Source organism: Schistocerca americana, chromosome 1 (genome assembly GCF_021461395.2).
Source record: "Schistocerca americana isolate TAMUIC-IGC-003095 chromosome 1, iqSchAmer2.1, whole genome shotgun sequence".
Classification (NCBI taxonomy): Eukaryota; Metazoa; Arthropoda; class Insecta; order Orthoptera; family Acrididae; genus Schistocerca; species Schistocerca americana.
The window spans coordinates 465,292,705-465,313,170 of NC_060119.1; the positions used below are offsets into that span (position 1 = coordinate 465,292,705).

The following is a 20,466-nucleotide window of genomic DNA, read 5'->3' on the forward strand; positions in this document are numbered from 1 at the left end:
CTGTTCCTGCATTGTTGCCTAGCTAGTGGAATCCCCCAAATGGCCTTACCATTAAATTACCCATCAACAGCTGCAACCCCTCCTTCCACAATGACCTCCATCTATCGAGATTCTGCCAGTCCATAGCTCCCACCAATCTAGTACTGCAAAACCATGTGAATCATGAGCCAACCTCCTTGCAATACCATCTCGCCATCTGTAAAAATTTCCTACTCTGCAAACCCAAATTCTTACATTCCATCTCGCGCAATGAAACACTTTCCCTCCTGGAACTAGAGCACCATGCATAATGTCAACATGTTCACCTTATACCCCTGCCTCGAACCATCACTATCCACCATCACTACAACAGCCTCCAACCCCCCCCCCCTCCCCCTCTGTAGCTAATAAATCCTGCCTTGTAGACCTATTCCATTTACCATACCCTCAGAAACTCACTCCCACCACCATACAGAAATCAGACCTTGTACAGGGTCCTGAAACTTTCCTCCAAAAGCCTTAGACACACAGAAGCATCTGACCTTTCCAAAGGCTTTACCTTTTGCCAGTATCCCAAATTCAATCAAGCTGGAGTCGTTAAAGAACCTCTCTCCTTCTTCTGGTGCCTAAAAAAAAAGCTGGTCCAAAACTTGTAATCCTACCTGCAAACCAAGGATCCACCATTGTGGTTCTGAACCGCAGGGATTACCTGACTAAAGGACCCCGCCAGTTGCCAGATTCGACAACTTACAAACACTGCCACAGTGACCGCATTCCAGGAATTCAACAGGATCTCCAGTCTCTCCTAAAATCCTTCGGCTATTCCAGAAACCCTCTCCCCCTCTTCCACTCCCTATACTCCTTTTCTCTACATGCTTCTGTTAGTCCATAAACCCAACCACCCAGGACACCCAAACCATCCCATAGACTAACATCTTCAGCCTATTACTCTAACCTACCCTCCCACATAAAAGACGCGAACAATTTTCTCCACAGACTCTCCTAAGTTCCTGCTCCTTTACCACGCGGCGGCCCGCTTGTCACGATTGATGCCACCTCCCTTTACACTAACAGCTTTCAATGCCTGACTGACTCCAACCCCACAACCTCCTTCCTGGTCACCATGGCCAATTACAACCTCACCCACAACCATTTCACATTTGAACGCATCACCTACAAACAAATCTGTGGTACAGCAATAGGCACCTGCGTTACACTATCCCATGCCAACCTATTCTTGGGCATCTAGAGGAATCCTTCCTAATCACCAAAAATCCCCAACCCCTGCTTCCGATTAATTGATGACATTTTTATGATCTGGACTGAGGGTGTGGACATCCTATCCTCATTCCTCCAGTACCTCAACACCCTTTTCTGCATCTGCTTCACTTGGTCCTCCTCAATATAACAAGCCACTTGCCTCTATGTTGAACTCCACTGGAAAGTTGGCTATATCAGTACCTCCATGCACATAAAACCTACCAACTACCAACAGTGATTCTACTTCCACAGCTGCCACCCATCGCATATCAACAAATCCCTTCCATACAGCTTAGTCACTGATGGCTGTCGCATCTGTAGTGACAAGCAGTCCCTCTCCAAATACATCAAGGGTCTTGTTGAGACCTTCACCGACCAAAATTACCCTCCCAACCTTGTACCGAAACAGATTTCTAATGCCTTGTCTCTCCAGTCACCTACCACCCTGCACATACCAACTGGCCAACCCCAAAGGAGCAACCCCTCGTGACTTGATACCACCCAGGACTGGAACTGAGGAACTCATATTCTCTGCCAGCATTTCAACTACCTCTTGTCGTGCCCTGAAATGAGAAATATCCTACACACTATCCTTCCCATATCTCCCACAGAGGTATTCTGCTGCTCATCGAAATTACACAATATCCTTGTCTGCCCCTGCCCCTACCCATTGTCTCATGGCTCATACATCTGTAATAGACCTAGATGCAAAACCTGTTCCATACATGCTACCACCACATGTCCACCAGTCTGGTCAAAATAACCACCTATCCCATCAAAGGTTGAGCTACCTGAGAAAACAATCAAGTGGTTTATAAAGTAAACTGCAAACCACTGTACTGCCTTCCATGTGAGCATGACTATTAATAATCTGTCTGCATGAATAGCCACCAACAAACTCTGACCAAGAGACAGCTGGACCACCCAGCTGCTGAACAAGCTGCCCAACACAGTGTACTTCACTTCAATGACTGCTTCACAGCCCGTGCATCTGAATCGTTCCTACCAACACTGGCTTTTCTGAACTGTACAAGTGGGACCTCTCCTTGAAATATATCCTATGTTCTCTTAACCCCTCTGGTTTCAATCTACACTGGTCCCTTGTCCTGCACCCATCTATCTCCTTCCCTGCTCCCATTCCAGCACTACACAACCTTCTATTTCACCAATACACCCAACCAGTCTTTTTCTCCTCCTCTAATTTCCTGCTCCCTTCCCCTCTCCCCAAAGCTCCCAACTGCACTTAGCAACCTTCCCCTGTCTGCATCACTTCCCTGCTTGCTCCCATAAGCGGTACTACAACTTCCCCCTCTCATACCCTGCTATCCTTGCCTCAGCCTCCTCAGCCCACACTCAAGATTGCTTCTCCCACTAGGTGCAGTTGCTCACAGTCGGGTGGCCAGGAACAGTTGTCATATGTGTGTTGTGCTTCCATGAATGTGTTTGTGTGTTTTCTCGCACTCAAATTTATAGCAGTCTTTTTGTGTGCCTGTCTATGATTGAACATCTGCTGTAGATGGTGACTATTAATTTATCCTTTTCATAATATTCTTGTTATTTCATCCTGAATTTTCCACTGTTTGACCTTGTTTGTTTGTTTGTTACCGAGCTAGAAAACTACACTCTTCAGAAGCACTTAATGTTAGTTGACAATTTTGATTTGTCTGTTAGTAGTTTGTGCATATTATTGTAAAATACAGCTGAGAACCATGGGCAGCATACGTATTTGATCTGGGCTGCATGTGGCCTGCAGGCTGCAGTTTGACAATCACTGCTCTAAAGTATAATAAATATTGGTCCTAACTGATATGACAAATGGCCATTTATTACACGAGTATTATGAAAAACAGTACACAACTTACAAACCTTTAGGCATTCCAGAATAGTACTTCGATGTCGCTGTACAGCACTTGTATCAATGTACACAGTTTTTAACAATGTATTTAAAGCAACATAGCGGATATTTTTATCATTGTTCAGTAAAAACCTTCCTAAAATGTTGACAGCCAATACCTGAAAAAATTGAAACCTTTGAAAAGATAGTGGTTATAACATTCTGAAGGATTGCTCTACAAATTTTACTGCACTATTTACTTAGTACACAGATAATGTAAAGAACACTCACACGAAGACCACTCTCTGACTTTATATCCATAATAGACAACACAGTTTCATACAAAATGGTATTTCCCACATTCTTGCTTGTTTCTGTGTTTGTTGCTACTTGGGCCAGAATATCGTTCATAGCTTCTGAGGCTTCAGCATCATTTTTGCCCAATATTCTTAAAAGTCTAAGTATTTTCACCTAAAACAATCAATAAAAACAACATATTACTTATGTGGCTCTTAGTAAACATAGCAGCTTAGTGTGATTATTCCTTGTGTGATGACAGAATCACTTGCCATTGCGTGAAATTATAGTACCACGGAGGAACATATATAAAATTAAAAGGGATGCACTACGTAGCTTTCAGAATTAATAGTTCCTTATTCAAGGAGGGGAGAAGGGTATGTTTGGGAAGGTTAAAACAAGGAGGCAAGTAACTCAGACCCCAGGATGAAATAGGCCCCCTATTGTGAAGGTGTAGGTACACAAAGAGCGAGCGAGGGACAAGGGACATCAGAGATAGTACAGTAGTAAGCACTGCATCTGCTTCAGCCCAGAAACGGTAATGGTAAGAGTGAGAAGTAGAGACATATTAGGGAAACGAGAGTGAACATGCACACACACGCACACAAACACACACACACACACACACACACACACACACACACACACACAACATACCGTATTTACTCAAATCTAAGCCACACTCGAATCTAAGCCGAAATCGAGGGAAAAAAAATTTCCCACATCTAAGCCACACCTGAAATACAAGGGAGAGAAAAGTTTTCGGCCTCCAAATCGAAACAAAGTTGATTCATTGTAATATGAGACACAATTTAGGTCGAATGGATGACGATACAGCTACAGTAGTTTGGTTCGAGTCGTAAGCTTAGCAGTTAAGCTTTACCAGGTAGCCATTGCTATGCGTCAGGCGCTCCGTTCGTATTTATAAGGGTACCCTTCCTTTTTCACGTGCTTGATCTGGTTTGAATTGATTGCTTATTTTTCTTTGATCTGATAAGTGCTGTTCTCTTTGTTTCTAGGTGTTTACGTCACTCTAAGCTAAGCTGAAAATGCATTATTGTACTGTGTCATGCATTGTTTGTCTCATTCTGATAATGTGTGTTTACGACCTGTCGCCGCTCGCAGCATGGCTTGCCTTTGTGCGGAAGAATTGTCTCATTAGCAAAACAATGCCAAGAGACTGCTATTTGTTGTCACTTACACTGGTGCTTTCTTTGATAATGATCAACAAGAACCAAATAATAGACTGCGTATGATAGAAGATATTCTGAAGGAGAGTTTAGCTAAAATTTTTCGCTGTTTGAAAATCATTGCAGACGCCTCTTTTGTACATTACTTTCTGCACAGAAATTAGAGTCATCTTAGATCTAAAAATCTAGTCAATTGCCGTGCTTCATTTCTGACTGTATCACTATTAGGCATAAGAATAATACGAATATAAACATGACACGATATGTATATTCTTCCACGTTTGCTGTTGTCTCACACTAGTTTCGTAGTTTATTAGGCAGACAGGATTTAAATGAGATAGCAGCAAACACGAAAGAACACATGGCAAAATGTCTATATTCGTATTATTCTTATGGTGAAGAGAATACTGCATGTGATTCACAATTCATAAAAGTTCCAATTAGCAACCATCTCTTCTCACAGGTAGGAAAAAATTCAGAATGTAGAGTTGGCCATATTGACAAACATCCCAAACAGTCTTGCCATTCGGATTTCCATAGAACATTGAAATGCTGCTGCATTCGAAGATGTACAATACAGAATTTTTATTTACTTTGTCGGATAATGTATGAAAATGCAGTGGTCGAAACTCGGGGCGAAGAAAAAAAGCTCGTCTTCCACCTTTTTTTAAATTTATTTACTGACTCAGAGGTTTTGGCGCCAGTATTTATCTTAGTGCCTGCAAAGCATGCCTGTGTAGCGCTACATATATTTGATGGCAGAAGTTAGTTGTGGCGGCACCTACCAACATTTTTCAGAACTTCCGCTTACTTTGCACTCGATTCTAAGCTGCAGGCAGGTTTTTGGATTACAAAAACCAGAAAAAAAGTGCGGCTTCGATTCGAGTAAATACAGTAAATAACAGGGAGGGAGGTGGCAGTAATATGTCAATGGAGACAAGTGCAGCGGGGTGTTGGGACGTTGGGATGTGTTGGAGGGTAAGTTTCCATCTCTGGAGTTCAGGGAAACCAGTACTGGGCAGAAGAACCCAAAAAGCCTGTTTGGCGTAGCAATCAGGTCCCTTCAAGTCATTCTGTAGACCATGTTTGGCTACAGGATACTGGGCGTCCACAAGATTGACTGTTTTTCTACACACGTCGTACTTAAAGAATACACTATGCATTGGACATAAGATACTTTAACAACAATGCAAAGTTTCTCTGTCTTTGAAATTGTAGGCTTTGTCAATCATGAGTCTGAAGTAGGTGGTAGTGATTGGGTGTATAGGGCAGATTTTACAGCGTAGGTAGCATGGGTAGGAACCTTGAGGTAGGGAAAATGGTTTGGGAATGTTAACGACTATACTGTTATGAAGGTTAGAAGGACAGCGTAAGCGACAGTAGGTTGTGTTAGGATATCAGCAAGAGAAGATCTCATTTCAGGGGCTGACCCAAGATAGTCACAGCCTTTTCAGAGTACAGTATTGAGGCCTTTGTGTGTGTGTGTGTGTGTGTGTGTGTGGGGGGGGGGGGGCAACAAACAGCTAGGTCCTCAGTCCCATCAGATTAGGGGAGGATAGGGAAGGGTGCCCTTTCACAGGAGCTGTTCCAGTATTTACCTGAAGTGGTTTAGGAAAACCATGGAAAACCTAAATCACGATGGACGGACATGGGTTTGAATCGTCATCCTCCCGAATGTGAGTCCAGTGTGCTAACCTCTGGGCCTCCTCGCTTGGTATATTGAGGCCTGGGTGGTACTGAGTGACAAAGGGGATGCTTCTAAGTTTTTTGGATGTGAGAACTGTACTATTAGGAGGGTGAGATGACTATAATGACCAGGAGTTCTGTTTGTAAATAAAACCTATGTGATAGCTGTTGAAGGAAGCCTGATAAGACCTATGTGATAGTAGTTGAAGAAGGAAGCCTGGGAAAGGCTGTTGAGGAATTCGGTGGTGAAGCAGACAAGTTTGTCATGGAAGCAGAGACTTTAGGGACAGGAATGTGTTATGTGGAAGGGACGGCAGCTGCCAAAGTGCGTTCCTTTTACTGATATGTGCTTCTGCTAGTCATACTACACATTTTGCCTCTTCAAGGTAGGTAATCGCCACTAGGTCTGTCTCATTTATTAGTTTCCAAGTTCACTTTATTCATCATATAATGGTTATGTATGAAGCCTGTCATCGGTTGAATATAAGGTTACTAATCACATAGCAGATTAAAACTTAATTTTAAAATTTTGTAAAACTGTGTGTGTGTGTGTGTGTATGTGTGTGTGTGTGTGTGTGTGTGTTGGGGGGGGGGGGGCTTCATTTTAATACTTTGTGGGACACAGTTAAATATCTAAGAGGAGAAATAGTTTGCTGTAACACGGTCATAGTTAAAAGTAAACAGCTGCTTCCAGTAAACACAAAAATTACTGTACACTTACCTGCAGAAATGGATCACTAACACCTGAAACGTCATGTTCAGGGGAATAACCAGCCAATATTAAATTCTTCAGAATTCGTACTAAATTTGGTACAATCTGAAATCAGAGATAGCATTATTACCAAAATATATTAAACAAATTACCACCTTTTTGGTTCAGAAACTGAAAAGCTTCTACCAAGTTGAGTGAACACACTGTATGGAAATGAAACAACAAGCACAAATAATTTGTTGGTCTAAGTCACAAACAGCCAACATAATCGTCAAATACAATGCACAACCATGTTAATCCTAAATATTCTAAATGAGACCCAGATCTGTCCTTCAGACACATATCACATAGGGTTTTCAGTTAATATAATTTTATAGAGCTATTACCATTCCCACAATGAGAACTGTGTCACATATATGCATGAGAACCCCGGCATCAGGAACAGGTACAAAAATTCGTGTAAACATAGTATTTGAAGACAGAGAACAATAAATACCCAGAGTGAGCAGTGTTAAGTAAATTCAAACAGATATATGCACTAACAGCACAATCTAAAAAATCTAAATATAAAACCAGTAAATGTGTCAGATCCAAAGCTAAAAAATATTACTAAAGGCAAACAGAAATTACAGAACTTGGTGAAAATGGCGTAGGTTGTTATTCAGGTGGCTCATAATTGGGAAGTGCCAGACTCTAAATTCAATGGTTCAGAGTCTGGTCCTAGGCTAGTCCTGGGATTGTTTATGCTACTTATGAATTGTCACTTCTTCCACTTCTGGCAATGAATTGCAGAAGTGCAAAATGTCAGTGGTTCAGAGTCTACACTGAACTGTCAGACTCCAATAATGGGCCTATAAATTCAAAGTTTGGAGGAAGGCAAGGCCACTTCACCTCCAATACGACTATACCTAGTAAAGTAGTGCAGTGTCCAAACTAACAGTCACACTGAAGACAGCTTTATCTTTAGTATTATAACGATAACACATTGTATCCGTAAAAAAAATTAAAAAAAAATCTCTACAATCACAGATAACTTTTCTTTCTGTGACAGCCATTTATGATTTCAACATTTCCAAAGTATAATGTCATAATGTTTTGTTGACGGAGAGACCAGCATAGACTTGGATCCAGAGGAAAAGGGAAGGGCCAGCCTTTAGCAGTCAAAATAACAGTTCTGGCATTACATCAACAATTAAGAAAAAAAAGGACGGAAATTACAATCACAGGCTGCTGACTGGCAATTTAAACTCAGCTGCTCCCTACCAAAGAGGCTGTGCCACCACATTATTTAAATTTAGAGAGTGCTATGAACACAATCATGAGACACATATATATGTGCAGACAAGCTGGAATGCTGGATGACATATCATTTAAAAAATTCACTTAAAAATTATACAAACATTTTAATTAATAGTATCATATTCATTAGTCTCTACAATGCATGGTTTTACCAATAACTAAAGCCTACATGATTTGCTGATATAGAAAACAAGGGTGACTGAAACAATAACACCAAATCACACAGACAATGAACAATGTCAAGAAAACAAGAGAAGAATAACCTAATGCCAGTACTTTTTGAAATTCCTTTCCACCTGTTTTCCATCTTACTAGGCGCAGTAGTGTTAGTTCAGTATTACAATTAGAACATCTCCATCCTATGAACTTTAAAATATTTTCTTGTATTTTGTCATTACCATTCAATTTAAAAGCACCTCAAATTTTCTTCTTCTTTACACTCTCATTTATTTACAGCTTATTAAGTTTGTTAATAAGAGTAGGGGCTTCTGTGCTTTATTTTTGAACCTTTTTCTCATGTAAACTAAGTTCTTCAGCATATAAAAAAAACTGGCAACTCTTTCAAAACACTGCCATTAGTGTGCTATTACAAGTCTTATAATAAAGATACCTGATCTATGCAGTGTATAGAATGCAACTATCACATCTCTTTCATTGTTAGAACGAGTATTAAGCACAGGTTAACAGTATGTGGGATCCAAGTCACACCAGGAAATAGAAAACAATGGAATGAACTGAAAACTCTTGGCAGTGTTTTGATTTTTTATTATTAGTCATTCTGTTGCAGCAATATTAATGTTTCTATTGCTACAAATAATACTCAAAATGACGAATGGCATCTTAGAGGCAAGCATGCAGCTGTTAACTGATGAAACCCAAAATTCTTTTACGCAAGTAGTCAGAAAAGTACACAACAAAATGTTTTTGTACCAAAACATATAGTTTGAGTAAGATGTTCTGAATCATCTGCTTGTCCAGATCTAAGTCTGTTTGATATTATGTAATTCCTAGCTCCTTGTGTGTCATTCAGTCTGACACTGCTTTGGTGACTTGTGTACCTATTTCTCTGCATATTTTACAGAAGCAGGTTTTCATAACATGGCCTCATGAGGCTGGGTGCCCACAACTGCAAACCTTCCCATCACAAAAATATCTGAGGGGATCATCACAATTCAATCCTGGTACCTTCAAAAAGTAACCAGCAATGCTAAGTGCTGGACCAAGGGACCATCTGAAAGAAAATGCTTATTCACAACCCATTTCCATCACAGAAATATTCCATCAAGTACCCTGGTACTTTTGAAATATGAGAGATTGCTGAAAATAATCTTCCCACCTCTACTTGACTGTACTTTATACACAGCTTTTCAGTCATCTCAAATAATGCACACAGTACTTAGCAACACTAATAAATTTGTAAGTAGTAGATGAATAATCCATAAAACAGGCAAACATCTACTACACATCGTGCACTATATTTTCTTTGACGCACAAAATACCAATGAACAATAAAGCAGGGGAATGCATAAACATGCCAAGTCCAAGCACAATGTGAAAACAATACAGTGAACTCATGCAAGTGCTGAGAAGGACCTGAATTAAAAAGAAACATGAACAATAGAAATTTTGCAATAAAACAAAATAAAAAAATCCAAAACATGCAGCCCTTTGCAGTTCTGCTGACAAAAGGAAATTGGTATTATTTGTATGTTTAAATGTAGATGACAGGAATTTCAGAAATTTAGTTAATTTTTGGTAAAGCATACTACATATGTTAATTATGCTGCATAGATTTTATATGAATCCAATTTATGTTTGAGACATAGCTAAAGTAAACAACGGAAAATGTCTGTTACTACTGAGCAGAGTTGGTTTTTTTCAACTGCTAGTACCAGCAGAAAAATAAACTTTACAGAAGCAATATGTTCAACCCTGCCTTGCACAGTGTAAGCAAACCTTCAATCAAATACTCCATATCCACATAAGGAGCAAAATCTAACATTTTTTCCAAGAGGTCAGGACAGGTTCAGAAATTCTAGGCATCTGATCGGGTCATACACGTTATGAGCAACACTCGCATTCAAATTATACAGGCAGAAGCTCTTTAAACTGTGTCATCCTACCAAATGCCTTGAAATGAATAATGCTACTTTCCCCAATCTGCTAATATGATTATTCACAAATCAGTGCCACATTTATCGGGTGTTAACGTTCTCAAATAATACTAAAGAGTGAAACAAAACTAGTTACATCCACAAACTTTAACAACAATGAAAGAGAATAAATTCTTAGTTTCCAGATTATTCTCACACCACTGTGTGCCACTTCAGACTTTCCACTATCACAAATTTTACCTTGTTGCTCCTTTCGTTCTGTAACCCCTCATTTTACAGACTTTGTTTATGTTTATCAATTTTTTTAGCACCTACCCAGTGACACACAATTTCCCTGAAACCCTGCATATTACATTGATTCCCTCTTTCAAATTCTTCAAACCCTAGTATTTAATCACCTCAGCCAAGACTTGGAGTAAGAAGGGTGGCAGTATGTGCTACTTACTTCAACAAAATGTTCAACAGTTCAATAGAGGAGCAAAAGTGTCAACACCCTGCTTGTAACACTATTACTTCAATTACTCATAATGACTATGACAAAAGATGAAACACATGTGAATCTATAGAATGTGTCCCCACATGTAGCATGAATTTCCAGCAAAAGCAGGAAGTCTGCCAAACATAACAGTTATCACCTCTTTTGACATTAATCACAGTTACTTGGTCTGTACCACGATTATTTTCAAATAATTGCCTGACATAACAATAATTAAGCAACAGGATAGCCACACTACATTTGTGAAAATAACATCATATTTCTTAGATTCAGAGAAGGTGAAGCATTTTCCATATCAGTTTGGATTACAGTTGGGAGTTCAAAGAAACAATAAACAGACGGTCTGGTGTTGAAAGATAGAGAGCAAACCTAATAACATCACTCTGAACATTTCAGATACCTTGAGTTCTACAAAAACACACACACACACACACACACACACACACACACACACACACTGGAAATGAAGTTGGTAATTGTAATTTTGGACACTTACTTTTCTTTGGAAATGTGCTTTATAATGTCTGATTTTGGCACTGAACTGATACAATAAGCACCACTGAAAATTTCTTATGCAAAATCTAAAAGTTGACACTTCACTACCGCACAAGTCATTATTTTTTATTAAACTATATCAAAATATTTGTATTGCTTAAGTAAGGGACTCTTTGTATTTGCTCATGAACAAAAGTGTTTATTATTCTCAAATATAAAAGACTTTTCTTCTCATTCAAGTAGCATGGAATTACACTAATGTGAGTATACTTTGTATATCACTCACATGCAATATCAAACACTTTCCGTAACCAAAATAATCCAAGAATTGGGGTAATCTTATCAAATGTAGCTTCAACCACGTCAAGTGCAGATCTCTGCTTTCAGGATACTACTGGATTCTAATGATGAATACAAATCTAAAATTAACATAAATGAGTCATGACAGGTTATACCTCAGAGAATCTCTTACCATTCACTTTATTATGGGTTATCTGCAGTATTTTAATTGTTTCAGAGCAGCTTGCTAGAAAGCTACTGAACTTTTGGTGAAAATGGAAATTTGCTCCTTCTCAGGAGCTTGTTTTATTTCACATGTAAATACACAAAGCTAAAACGATATATTATTGTGCTTCACAATAAAAATGTTATTTTTTCTGCAGAAATGCAGTTGTTAAGGTGTAGCATTGTAAGCCATTTGAAGGTTTCATAAAACATTATTTACAGTGTGACATCCCAAATATAATTAATATCATCAATGAAAGCTGCAAAACTCTACAATGGCAGAACCCTCTACATCATGAAGCAGTCCATCTCACAGAGTGGCAGCGAAATGCGTGCAGCAGTGTAAGTGGTAAGCCGCAAGTAAAGAAAGAAAACGAATTAACCATTCTTTTTACCTCACTGTGGCTGGTCTCCTAAACACCAAAAGAAGGAGAGAAAATGCACATTAGCTTCTCTGCTGCTCACTAAACAACTTAAATAAACAAGGAATAAAACACAATCTAGTTGGTTATTCTTTCAAACAAAAGGCCGGTACTGAAAGAAACTGATAAATAGGAATTACAATCAACTTAGTAGCAAACATGCACTAATACCAAAATTAACTTTGTTCTGTTACTGACAGTTGAAATTCATGGCTACTAACTGAAGAATCAAAACTGTAACCATCACTGGAAGTCTAGTGCAGTATCCACAGAATAATTTATGAATGTTTATGAAACAGCATATCTTACAATAACTTGTGACCAGAAGGCTGATGGATTTTAAGACCCAAAAGAGTACTAAGGAAAATCCTCCAAGAGATTACCAAAAAATTCAAATTTATTTCTGAGGAACTTCTCCATGTCAAATTGAGACAAAACACTTGTTTGCATAAGGTAGAAACCAAAAATTAAGAAAATTCTAAATTTATATGATAACCTAGTTTTTCTGCACATTGTTCTCAGTTACTATCATTTATTATTATCATTTACAGCATGACTATTAGAGGAAAAGGGCAAACCAACCTATAGTAAAAGAGCTGGAACATCCATTCTGAGGCTGTAAAACAAAATTCTATTGGTCTGTGGATACTACACATTTAGCTCTAATGACAAACCAATACCATATAACATGATGCCTTGGCCACAGAGAGGAATGTCACTTCAATTGGCAATGCAGAAGTGGAAAAGGGACAAAGGAAATGAAATGCCTCATTTAAATGTAGCAACAAACCATTCCTGGACACCCTGTCTACACATGGGGGAGGGGGGGGGGGGGGGGGGGAGAGGGTGGAGGGGGGGAGGGAGGGAGGGAGGGAGGGAGAGAGCCTAGGAGAGGAAGGGCTAATATTTGGGCCACTGTCGTGGGTAGATATGGAAGTAAGGCAGCGATATATATCAACCTGCATTTTATGAAAGACCCCTTAACAATGAAAAATATCTTTTAAAGTTGAAAGAGAAGTTTCTCTACAGATCACCATGCCTTTCTGCGCACTTACCACATTTTTGCAGTTCTATTTCTGAAACTGAAAACAAAAACATTTATCTAGTCCCACACCAACAGATTTTCACTGCAACATCATTCCTCAACTATATTTCCTCCCTTTACAAGATATTTGTATCACTCAATTCCAATTTCCTACACCTCAGATGAAACATCAAAACCCTCACCCTCTAATGAATGGAAAAGTACTCAAAATATCTTCTCAAGAAGTTATTAAATTTACCGTCTTCTCATTATCACCTTCGAATAACTCTGTCAAGAATACTGTAGCCTACAAATAACCTTTTGACACCCTTTGTTGACCCACTCTATTTGCTATGTGGCCATAACATATCTACCAATATTCTACTGAAGTCTGAATCTGTACCTCACACCATGGTTGTTAGTTAACATATCCACCTAATACTTTAATCCCATTCAAATACATAGATTTTCAGGAGACCTTTTTTTTGTGTGTGTGTGTGGGGGGGGGGGGGGGGGAGGGGGAAGGGAGATAATGCATTTATTTTAATAATAACACGTTTGTGTAGGCCATCTATTATTACCCACTCAATTGTAAGAAGGAAGGAAGATAATGATTCAACTTCTCCTTGATGAGGAAGTCATTGGAGACGAACAGTTTCAGATTGGGGGAGAATAGGGAAGGAAGCTGACTATGCCTCTCTCAAATGTATTATCCTGATATTTATCTTAAGCAAATTAGATAAACAACAAAAACCTAAATCGTGATTGCTATGTGCAAATTTCAATCACTGTACTCTCAAATGGAAGTTGAGTGTGGCTGAACCGGAATTCTTCCCATCACCTGGAAAGTGAACTCTTCTAAGTCATACCGTTCAATTTGTCAGACCTTCCAAAACAACAGAAACATATCTGGCAGCCTTGTGTACAAGCAGCTGCTTATAAACTGCACTGCCCATGAATGGCAAGTGACTGGGCCCCTGCATTTCCCATATAGCTTTAATCTAAGTTACAACTCCCTAATTATTTTACAACATATCAAATATGGTATCTTCACTTTATTGTTCAACACATTAAATCTTATGATCACATTAGAAAAAGGTCTTCTTAGAGAAAATATCAAATAGCAGTCCCATAATTAACCCTAGATATAACCAATTAATTTCATTTCTGTGACAAGACAATGAAGAAAACATTCTACGTTGGACTTTACTGTCACTTTGTAAATAAAAATGGAAACTATAAACTGAGTTCTGCATGGGACTCCTTAATCACCATGATATGCTGCTGCATGTGCATGTCACGAAGAAGCTACTAGATAAGATGTAAAATGAAGCCTGTCTTCTAGTGTGCACACTTGCAGTAATACATGATCTTTCCAAACAATTTATCCAGTTTCATAAGACTACATTTTCTATATGAACGAAGACAGGAACTAGTGAAAAACTTCAATGTGAGCATTGAAACCAAAAGTTTATATTGGTGCGACTTGTAGCTTTCCAGTTCATTTGGTTGCTAGCGAGGGTCTCCCTAATGCAGCTGGCTGGCTCGCTTGTTTATTACCCAATGTGCATTGAGTTGATGATATGCTTCGAGGTCTCCATTTCAATAGGTAAAACTCAGTGATTACTTTGTGGTGCGATTTTCTTTGAAAGTATGGCACTGCAGCTCCTACACCTCAAAGCACTTGACGACAGCACCAGGTTCATCTAAAGAGAAATCCAACAGTTGTTCCCATGTGCTTATTCAAGAGGCTGCGGAGTGCATTCAACAGAGCTTTGCAAACAGTCTACAGAATTCTCCTTGTAGTACAAGCAGAGAGTTACCCATTGATAACGGTGATAGACAACAATAATGTGTAAAGTTTTGCTGATTTATTCTTGGCGTACAGATGGAAGGTAAAAATTTTGTTTCACAACACAATCACAAAAGGATGGGACAAGTCTGACAATCATCTGGATGTTTGTCTCACATCCAGTGGAGGACAAACTGAACATTTGTGAAACGTAAATGAAAACAAGGGTCCAAAGTGCAATAGTAAAAGTACCCCTGGTCTTACGGACATGTGTTTAGTAGATATATCTTTGTAAAATTGAAACATTTTTTGAAAATAAAAACTTTGCAGTCCTATATGTAACTTAAAAGTTATCCAAAGTTTTTATCTTCATTCGTGTAGTAGATATAGTCTTGTGAAATCGAATTAATCTTTCTGGAACACCCGCTTCAATGTCTGTAAAGCCAACAATGGTCAGAAGAGCAGTGTGCTAACTGCACACCTCTCCATAATGCATCAAAATGAAATCTTTGGTTGAAGATGACATACAGTTGATTGGTCAGGACTGGACTGGTGAGGCCAGAACAGTAGAGCTTTCATTCTTTTTCCCTATACATTAGATTGGATGGTGCTAAATGTGGATCCATGAAATGGACAAGAATACAGAACATGCACATTTGTTCAAATGAATTCTCTTAGCTCTGCTTTAAGATAACACTTTCCTGGATTCCCTTTGATGTATTGGTCCATTTTTAATATCCCACACACAAAAACTGACATACATGATTCTAACAAAGTTATTGAATTTATAAGCTAGAAAATAAAACCAGTTATAAAGGCAGATACAGATCACAATGATTCACTGTGTAGCAGTTTGCATAATCATGGCAAGAAATGACTGTGTCTATTAAACTACAGCAACAGTTAGAAAGATAAGACAGTTTTGGAATTCTATTATCTCTAATGCTGGATCTAAACATGAAAATGGGGAAACAACATGAGATCATGCAAAAGTAGCATTACATGTAAGAAAGGAAGCAACTGCAAAGATTAAAAAAACTAATTTTTTTTTTATAAACCAAAATAATTCCCTCGTCACATCTGTAAGTACAAAAGCCCAAACTTTGCTTGAATTGTGATACTTAACACCATGAATGAATGGAAATGCTTCTTCATCATCATCATCATCATCATCATCACAGTAGTCGTCCTCATGGGTTTATAAATGAGACCACCTCTAGACTTGATAATATTCCACTCAAGCCTATTCCCTATTCAATTTGCTTATTTTTCTGTCTCTCCTAGTACATTCCCAATATGCATCTCTGCTATAAATCAAGAATACCAATATGCACTGATTGTAAATCCTATTTAGTTTACTAAAAGCACTCATCACCATTTTTACTCTTCTGTTTGTTTCTTTTGCTATTCATCAAGAGATCATCTTCAACTTCCCGTAAGAGTGAAACTCTACTATTATTAGTTCTGACACTTCAGTGTTAATTTGTTCCAGTCTATTATGAATGTGTTCATTATATATTATTTTTGTCTTATTATAATTTATTTGCATGATTAATTTCCAACTTGTTCTATTACTCTTTTGCTGAAGTCAATCTGTACTAATGGTAAACAGTACAATATCATCAGCAAAATGAAGACGGTTCATTATATGTGAATTGAAGGTGGAGGGGAGGAGGAAAGAAAGGAAAGAGAAAGGATTGCTGATGTCAGCTGCATTGGGACATTGCATGTAATCAAGCTGCATTGGGACATTGCATGGAATCAGCAGAAATGGGTGAAAATGTGGGCCAGATGGGGATTCAAACCCGGGTTCTCCTGTTTACTAGGCAGGTGAATTAACTACTGCGTCATGGACACACAGCTATTGCAACTCTGTAGACTATCTATTATACCTGACAACCAACCCACACTCCCAACGAGCACTACCTATCCACAGTCCCTGTCCATTTCCTTCATGCTCACTACTCGAAAATTCCCGCAGGAGGTAGGATGTACTTGAGCATCCGCACTGAAGACAGTGGATCCACTGCCCATCTAGCCAAATAAATTAAATGAATGCTTGGTGTCTGTTCTTTCAAACATGTCCGACATGCAGCTGACATTAGTAATCCCTTCTCTTTCCTTTCCTCCCCCCCCCCCCCCCCCCCTCCACCTTCAATTTACATATAATGTATCACAGCTGCAGATTCTGCATTGTGTCTGTTCTTTTCGACATGTCCGAAACAGCCGGCACCATACACTGACAGATATAATTTGCCTAAATGGGCAACGGATCCACCCTCTTCATTGCAGATGCATAAGTATGTCTGACCTGCTGCAAGAATCTCAGAGTAGCAAGCATGGAGGGAATGGACAGGGACTGTGGGCAGGTGGTGCTCAGTGGGAGCATGGGTCAGTCGTCTGTTGTGAGGCATACCAAGATAGTCCATGCAGTTTGCAAACACTGTGTGCCAGTTGGCCAGTGGGTAATACACCTGCCTAGTAAGCAGGAGATCCCAGGTTCGAATCCCAGATGGGTCCACATTTCCCCTTGTGTCCGCTGATTCCACGAAATGTCTCTAAGCATCTGACATTAGTAATCCCTTTCCTTCTCTATCTCCTGCCATTCACATTCAATTTACGTATAATGTATCACTGCTGCAGATTCCGCATGGTGTCTTATCTTATGGACAATGGTGACTGTTCTTTCAGAGTGATCACAAGAACAGACACCACACGTTCATACAAGAAGATAGTTCAACTACATCCCTATTACATGTGTTCCTTCTTGTTTTTCCAGTATAAGGATGTAGCATAATCTCCTTGCCCAACTGCCCTTCTAATTCTGAATTTCTCAGTATCCTAATGAAGTGTAATGGAACCTGCAGCATTGACATAGGTATTTTTATGAACAGTAACTCAAGTTGAAACATTTCCTTGTTTCTCAAGGATTACTAGAGCACATTTTCTTGAAACTGTCAAAACCTCCAGAATTAAAGTGAGAAAGAGCCACTGGTGAAAGTCAAGCCTGAGGACAAGCTGTGAGTCACAGGTGGACAGCTCATTCAGTACGAGTATTATCTGCAAAAGGCAAGGACTTAGGTTGAAGTCCCAATCAAGTACATAGTTTTCATCTGCAAGACAGTGTCATGTCAAAAGCACTCTTGTTATTTAAGTCCCAAAAAACAGGCAATTCATGCTCTTTGTTCTGTTCTATCATTTTGTTCACTTCTGTCATTTTGTTTACATTTTGCAAGTATTTCATTGGGTAATACTTATTTCTAAAGCCATCTCATCTCTCTACCAGATTAACCTGATCAAAATATAATGCTGTTTCTGCATTTCTGGTAAGAATTTTTGTAAATATTTTTTATATTAAGGAGATGGACATATGCCCAGTTCTGAAAGCCAAAGAAATTACAGTATCGTTTCAGTTTAGGGGAATTGTCTTTCCTATCCTTATATTTGTTACAATATTCTTAACTACGTCTTCCAGTATTTACCTGACTTAAAAGATGACCATAAATATAAGACGAAAAACCAATTGCCCCCTCCTCCCCACCAAATATGCACATGTGCACGTGCACACACACACACACACACACACACACACACACACACACACACACACACACACACATACTTTTTAAGAGGCTACTTGAGAAATTTGTATTTATAAAAAATTGTGACTACTCAAAATTATAGATGGTTATTAATACAAAGTTTCTAAAGAGCTGCTGTGAAAAGTTGGCATTTTATGAGGGGGAGTTGGGAAATAAGTATCCCCTGTCAACTGTGGGCAGAGTTGTGCAATATGGGTGAAAGACGACACAGCAGGTGAACGCGCACATGCAAGACACCGATACACCATTGGGATAGAGGTTGACAGCGATCAAGCAGATGGCGCTGTTGCAATGCCTGCGCAAAGCGGAGGCCAGCGGCTCAGTCTTTTCCCGGAGCTATGGAGAGAAGGTGTGTTTTGGACTTGGGGTCAAAGGCGGAAGTGAGAGCTGTTATGCGCTATGAATGGGCACGTGGAGTATCAGGCACATAAATTCATAACCGCCTTGTTGAGGTGTATGGGTCAGGTGTGATGTCGAGGCAAATGGTGCGGCAATGGTGCCAGCAGTTGAGTGATGGATGTCAGCAAATGCAGGACTTGGACGGACGCGCACGGCCACTACAGATGCAAATGTCAGGAAGTTGGCTGACATGATTAAAGCGAACCGGCATATCACCATCGATGGAGTAGCGGCAGAACTTGGAATCGGACATGAGCGACCTCACAAGATCATCCACGACATTCTTTGATACAGGAAGGTGTCAGCACGATGGGTGCCCCACCAACTGACCCAGGCACACATGGAACAAAGCATGGCGTTCAGCCTGGAACAGATTGTGCATTACCATGAATCTAGCAATGACCTTCTGTTTCGGATTGTGACGGGGGATGAAACGTGGGTCCACTATTGAAACGAAGGCCGCATCAATGGAGTGGAAACACCCATCATCACCTGTCCGAAAGAAGTTCAAAAGCACTCTGCCTGCAGGTAAAGTGCGACTCTCCGTTTTATGGGAAGCCAAAGGAGTTTTGCTGCTGGACTTTCTGGAGGATGCAACCATCAATGCTGCACGGTACTGTGCCACTCTGTCGAAATTAAAAGAGGTGATTCAGAAAAAGCGGTCTGGCCTTCTCAGATCTGGCGTTCTGCTGTTGCATGACAATGCGAGACCACACATGGTGAAGAGAACGCAAAACCATATTGTAACTCTTGGTTGGCAGCGCCTACACCATACGCCTTACAGTCCAGATCTTGTACCAAGCGACTTCCATCTGTTTCCTGCTTTGAAGAAGACTCTCATCGGAAGGTGCTTTGGCAGCAATGCTGACGTCAAACAAGCCGTTCAATGCTTCTTCCATATGCAACACCCTGATTTTTTCCTGGAAGGTTTTTTGACGCTTATAAAGCAGTACAACAAATGTCTCAATGTACTTGGAAATTTTGTAGAAAAATAAAGATATGTCTTATCTTTAATGTCTGATTCTCTTTTTTTCCTTTCACACACAACTCTGACCACAGTTGACAGGGGAAACTTATTTTCCAACTCCTCCACGTACTTGTTTTAAAGGTATGACATTTATTTGATTGTCCAAATTCTGGTAATACAAGGAGAAATGAAATGAACTGGGAGTTCATGTTCACAACCTTGTTTGCTTACTATCTAAGCCAATAGTCTGTGGTATCACTATTTTTTTAATTATTATCATCATCATCATCATCCCCCCCCCCCCCCAATCATCTTTCCCAGCAATACTGTAATGAGGTCTGTTCAAAAAATCCCGGAATATTCGTAATTTTGCGCCAATGGTACGTTGGAGTGA

General features: G+C 39.6%; 1 protein-coding gene across 4 annotated transcripts in view; it reads right to left on the reverse strand.

The window, feature by feature from the left end:
* Window positions 1-20,466, reverse strand: part of LOC124603490 (AP-1 complex subunit gamma-1) — a 184,668-nt gene that overhangs the window by 59,687 nt on the left and 104,515 nt on the right. For 3 of the 4 annotated variants that reach the window (XM_047136399.1, XM_047136402.1, XM_047136401.1), the window contains 4 exons: window positions 12,262-12,279; window positions 6,968-7,063; window positions 3,365-3,544; window positions 3,106-3,252 (listed from right to left, as the gene is read on the reverse strand). In XM_047136399.1, coding sequence (XP_046992355.1) covers window positions 3,106-3,252; window positions 3,365-3,544; window positions 6,968-7,063; window positions 12,262-12,279 — 441 coding nt within the window. The remainder of the gene's footprint in view (window positions 1-3,105; window positions 3,253-3,364; window positions 3,545-6,967; window positions 7,064-12,261; window positions 12,280-20,466) is intronic. The other variant, XM_047136400.1, reaches the window with a different exon arrangement.